At 39.5% G+C, this 5388-nt stretch overlaps 1 protein-coding gene across 1 annotated transcript; it reads left to right on the forward strand.

Annotated features, from left to right (window-relative positions):
* Positions 1435–2836, forward strand: LOC109826521 (protein FAR1-RELATED SEQUENCE 5-like). The gene is made up of 2 exons (XM_020393552.1): positions 1435–2716; positions 2772–2836. Exons 1-2 carry the CDS (start codon positions 1435–1437, stop codon positions 2834–2836), a joined length of 1347 nt encoding a protein of 448 aa, XP_020249141.1.

Below are 5388 nucleotides of genomic sequence, written 5' to 3' on the forward strand. Positions count from 1 at the left end.
AACTCCGCCGCTGCCCCGACAACTCCCTCTCTCATAAGTATTTTGATCGTTGGTGGAGATCACAGGCTCAAGGTGTAAATTTTCCCTTCATTTTCGCTTAAATTATTATGTTGCATGCTAAGTGTTCGTGTTAATGTCTGTGAGAGGTTTTCCATATCAAACATGTTGTGTATCGCTTGCTAGGATATTTATGCTTAATTGGTGAAGTTGCATGTTCGGTGTTTATATTAATGTCTTGCAAAGTTTGGATACGGTAATTTTTTTCAACGTAGAGAAATTGGATTTTGGTATCAAATTGTATGTTAAATTGTTGACTTACATAGCTAGGAGGCATGCTTTTTTGTTATTGTATTTAATTTGGAAATTTCTTTGGTCATGAATATATAATTCAGTGGTCAATTTCAATTGAATAAATCAAGCACAATTGTTCAGATACTTGTAATACCCAAAACCCCTTTCTATGGTTTCGAGCTACTACAATGAGTTTTAGCTTCTACCCATGCTTTTATTTGCTCGGCTCGCCTATTTCAGGAAATGGTTGATCATGGGCTTCGTTAATTTTCTTCTTTTCATTTCGTCAAGTGTCTTGCTAGCCAATCCTATTTTCTATTGATGAGATAGGGATCAGTTGGGAGATATTAATTTTGATTTGAAAGTGTCGCAGCCTCCTTCCTCGGACACCGCCTCGAACGAGCAACAATGGAAGCCTCTTCTTCTCATGAAGTTATCTTGTCGGAGGCCGCTTCCTCGAGCGAGCGACAATTGCCGATAACAGTGCCTCTAATTGAGAAGGTAATAGATTTTACATGTGCTTAATTTTATTGTGGTTTAGAACTTTTTGGTTGATGTTTACTTGGAGGAAAGATTGGTTTTTGAATGAATTTATGCCCAAATGATATATGTCGGCAAATATTAGTTAGATTTTATGTCGGAATAATATATGTTGGCAAATATTAGCGAATTGTGAATATTTTGTGTATGTAAGTAAACTTCTAGGATAGATTTATTTTTATTTTTAAATTCATGGCTAATAAATTCATATGATGTTTTAATACTACAGAATTGTCGAATGGAGGATGACCAAATTAGTGATGATGATATTCCATTTGAAGGGAAGGAATTTCAGACGGACAATGATGCATACAACTACTACAATGCATATGCAAAGAAGATTGGGTTTGGAATTCGCAAAGCTACTTTGAAAAATCAAAGAAAGCTTCAGGAGAGATTCTTTCGAGGACTTTTGTTTGTGATAAAGCAGGGAGAAAGAGAGCATCGACTAAAAATGCAAGTGGATTGATTATCAATCGGCGTCCGGAAACTAAAGTTGGTTGTGGTGCAAAACTGAAGATTAGGCTTACTTCTTCAAAAGCTTGGAAGGTTACTAAGTTCATTTCTGAGCATGTTCATCCTTTAACAAGCCCTAATAAAGTAATGCATCATCATTCTCATAAGCAACGACATCGATCGAAGCATTGCACTAGTCTCATTGAGATGTTGCATGAAGAGGGAATGAGACCATCTAATATTAAAAAGATGCCTAATGTTGGATATCAAGGACAAGATGCTGAACAAGTCACCACACAACAGATGATTGATCATATCAGAAAGACAAGGCAAAGTAACATTGGCTGTGAATGCTTACACATCATTAGACATTTCCAAGACAGAAAGGAATCAGATCCAGATTTCTATTTTGCTATGGAGGTCGATCACTTTGGTACACTGAGAAGTGTGTTTTGGGCCGATGGTAGAGCTAGAGCCTCTTATTTAAGTCTTGGAGATGTAGTTGTGTTTGATACCACATACAAGACTAATCAATTGAGTATGCCATTTGCTCCATTTACAGGAGTAAACCACCACCGCCAATCCACCCTCTTCGGTTGTGCATTGCTTGCCAACGAGCGAGAGGAAACCTTCGAGTGGTTGTTTTCGCAATGGCTCAAGTGTATGCATGGGGTAGCACCAAAGGCTATCATAACTGATCAGGATGCACAGATGAAAAAAGCTATTAAGATCATTTTGCCAAATACCCGTCATCGCTTTTGTTCTTGGCATGTTAGAAAGCATATTGCCGAGCAACAAGTAAAGTTGAAGAGCCAATACGGGGATGAGATGCCTACATATTTCAACAATTGGTATTCTGCTAGAAGTATAAGCAAATGCGAAGAGCGTTGGGAAGTCATGAAGGTTAAATTCAACATAAATGAAGGTGAAGATAGTTGGCTGACAAGAATGTATAGCTTGCGTGAACATTGGGTAGATGCATACTTGAAGGACTGTTTTTGGGCGGGAATGACAACAAGCCAAAGGAGTGAGAGCATCAATGCCTTTTTTGATGGCTTTGTCAATGCAAATACTAGACTAGTTGAGTTTGTGGGTCAATATGACAAGGCAGTGGCATCTCGTCGTGCATCAGAATCGCACGAAGACTTCATGACTTTGAACACCGTGCCTGCGATGAGCTTCTCGAATCCGATTGAAGAGCAAGTTGGAAATACATACACTAGAACGATCTTGAAGATGTTTCAAAGGGAGCTTGGTGATGTGATGTCATTACATCGTGAAGAAGTGTCACAGGAGGAGTTGAAAGTTGTATACTTGGTTGGAAAATATTTTGAAGACAAAGAGAATTGGGAAGAAGTAACCTATGAAATAAATAGCGAGCTTAATGTTGCATGCACTTGTTCATTTTGGGAAACTGAAGGGGTGCTTTGTAAGCATATACTAAATATATTGTGGTTAAACCAAGTGACTTCTATTCCCGATAGGTATATCTTGCCTAGATGGAAAATTGATGCAAGGTATAGAGATTTTGGCTTTGCTAATGCTATGAAGTTGCAACAAAATGATGATAGCATGGAGCGGGGAAGTATTATAAGATTATGGGCTTTAAGAGGAAATTTTAATGAATCACTTGATATGGCAGCGGGTTCGAATGATCTTCTTTCTAAGTTGGAGCTACAAATATCAAACTTCCTTGCAGAAGCAAGGGAGGAAGCAAGACGCAATATGGCACAAATTATAGATTCTCAAGTTGAGACCCATGTAGATTCAAATACTCATGTGCTTCTATTGAAAGATGGTGAGGAAATTATGGTTCGTGATCCCCTCGGCCCTGTGAAACCAAAGGGACGTCCGAAAAATTCAACTAGGACTAAAAGTGGCTTTGAAGAATCAGAAAGGCAAAAAGAGGTGAGACAACGAAAATGTGGTCATTGTCAACAATTGGGACACTATAGGACGGGTTGTCAATTGTTGGTAAGTTCAATTTAGTTCATTTGTTTTACATTTTTTCATATATTATTTATTGTTTTACTTTTCTTGAAATATCACTAATTGATTTCTTTTTGTCTTTCATTTTCAGAAAAAGCAAAAGAGATAGTTTGTGAAGATTGTAGCTGAAGTTGAACATGGCATCTGTGGCTTAAAACTCTGATCCGAGCTCTGCTCCTTTTGCTGCTAACAAAAGATATTTATTGCTTACAAAGTATATATATGCTCTGAAGCCTAGTAGGATATGTGGATGTTTTCAACAACAGTTAGGTGTACTCTTCATCAATGTCATGGAGGAGGAAACCACTTTTGGGGGTTTTGGTGTTAGACATGTTATGTTAATTTTTTGGACTATGATTTAAGATGAATAGAAGCTGGTTTAAATTTTTGTGCAATCAAATGGTAGTTGTTGTTGAATTTGGCTTGAAAAAAAAATGCTTAAATGGTCTAATTGTACATTTTTGTGAGGTGGCTTCATTTCAAAGTTACCATAGGGTCCTGATGATATGTTTGTTGCTAATTTTTATTTACATGGCCAGAATGCTCAGTTACCTGCTGTTGCTGCTACTATATTGAATGGAGATCAACAAAATTATTAAAATCTAAGCTGAAGAAAAGTAATTCATCATTGTACGCCACAATGCACATTATATAAGTTGCATGTTTCTTCAATCTAAACTTGATCTCATAGTGTCTTCCATTTCATGAAAGTTTCACTCCACAATGCTCCAAAAGGAAATGTCAGTTTCTCATATTACATGTTACTTGGACGAACTTTTTTTACAAATATTCATTTTATATCATTTTGTAGAGTATATATATACACATTTTGTAGAGTTTATATACATACACATGTATCCAAGATTAAACGGATAGATGCCATATACAATTAGGGTAGTACATTTTCTCTAAAACACAAAAGTTTCACAAGTTATCTTGGTCTTCAAGTGATCGCTTCCGAGCCCTAAGGTTTTCCTCAAGACTTTTAGGCAATGGGGGTGTTCTTCCACGGCGAAATAGAACAGCAAGAGCCCTCATCCTATGGCAGGTATCAAAGACCTGCAAATGGTAATATTATTGACATCTGGGATAATAACAATTGATGCAAATTTCGAGTGTTCAAGAGCCTTACAGATGATGCCTCAAGTTCTGCAATACCATGTTTGATATGGAAAACCTCTCACAGACATTAACACAAACACTTAGCATGCAACATAATAATTTAAGCGAAAATGAAGGGAAAATTTACACCTTGAGCCTGTGATCTCCACCAACGATCAAAATACCTATGAGAGAGGGAGTTGTCGGGGCGGCGGCGGAGTTGTCGGGGCGGCGACGGTGATCCCGCGGGGGAGATGAGAGATCACGGGAGAGCGGCGGCGTCGGAGATGGCCGAGACTTAAAGCGATGGCGTCGGAGATCTCGCGGGGGTGAGGCGAGATAACAGGGGCGCGGAGATGGCCGAGAGGAGAGCTACACCGGAGATGGCCGAGAGTCGCCAAGGAGGTGGGAGCGGAGCGGCTTTGGGGTCGCGGCCAAGGAGGCGGGAGCGGAGCGGCGTTGGGGTCACGGCCAAGGAGGCGGGCGCCGTTGGGTCTCGGCCAAGGAGGCGGGCGCGGAGGAGATGGCGCCGTTGTGGTGTTGGGGTCGTCGCCTCTAGAGAGAGGAGGTGGGGGATTTCAGATTTGAGTTTGTTTGAGAGAGAGAGAGAGAGAGAAAAATGGAGGTGATGGTTTTTGGGGGAAGAGAGAGCAGATCACGGGAGGGAGAGAGAAAGTTGAGAGTGGAGGGTTTTTTTTGCAAAAATACAACAACTAACTATTATGGACAAATTTTCAAAACCGACCACTTTGGGATTTTAATTGCAAAAAACGACCCATTTCAATCTTATTTATAAAAACCGACCCAGTTGGTTGAAACTGGGTCGGTTTTTAAAAAAAAAATTCCCAAACTTCACGGGAGTTCAACTCCCGTGAAGTTTCCCAAAAAAAATTACAAAAACCGACCTGTTTTCAGCCCCTGGCTGAAAACAGGTCGGTTTTTGTAAATATTTTCAAAACCGGTCGTTTTTTGCAATTAAAACCCAAAGGGGTCGGTTTTGAAAATTTGTCC

Source organism: Asparagus officinalis, chromosome 10 (genome assembly GCF_001876935.1).
Source record: "Asparagus officinalis chromosome 10, Aspof.V1, whole genome shotgun sequence".
In the NCBI taxonomy this organism is placed as follows: Eukaryota; Viridiplantae; Streptophyta; class Magnoliopsida; order Asparagales; family Asparagaceae; genus Asparagus; species Asparagus officinalis.

Excerpts from the sequence above, each read along its gene's own strand:
- LOC109826521 (XM_020393552.1), top strand. The coding sequence starts at position 1,435 with ATGCATCATCATTCTCATAAGCAACGACATCGATCGAAGCATTGCACT. Across the intron at positions 2,717-2,771 it reads GGAAACTGAAGGGGTGCTTT|GTATATCTTGCCTAGATGGA; the intron begins GTAAGCATATAC and ends TATTCCCGATAG.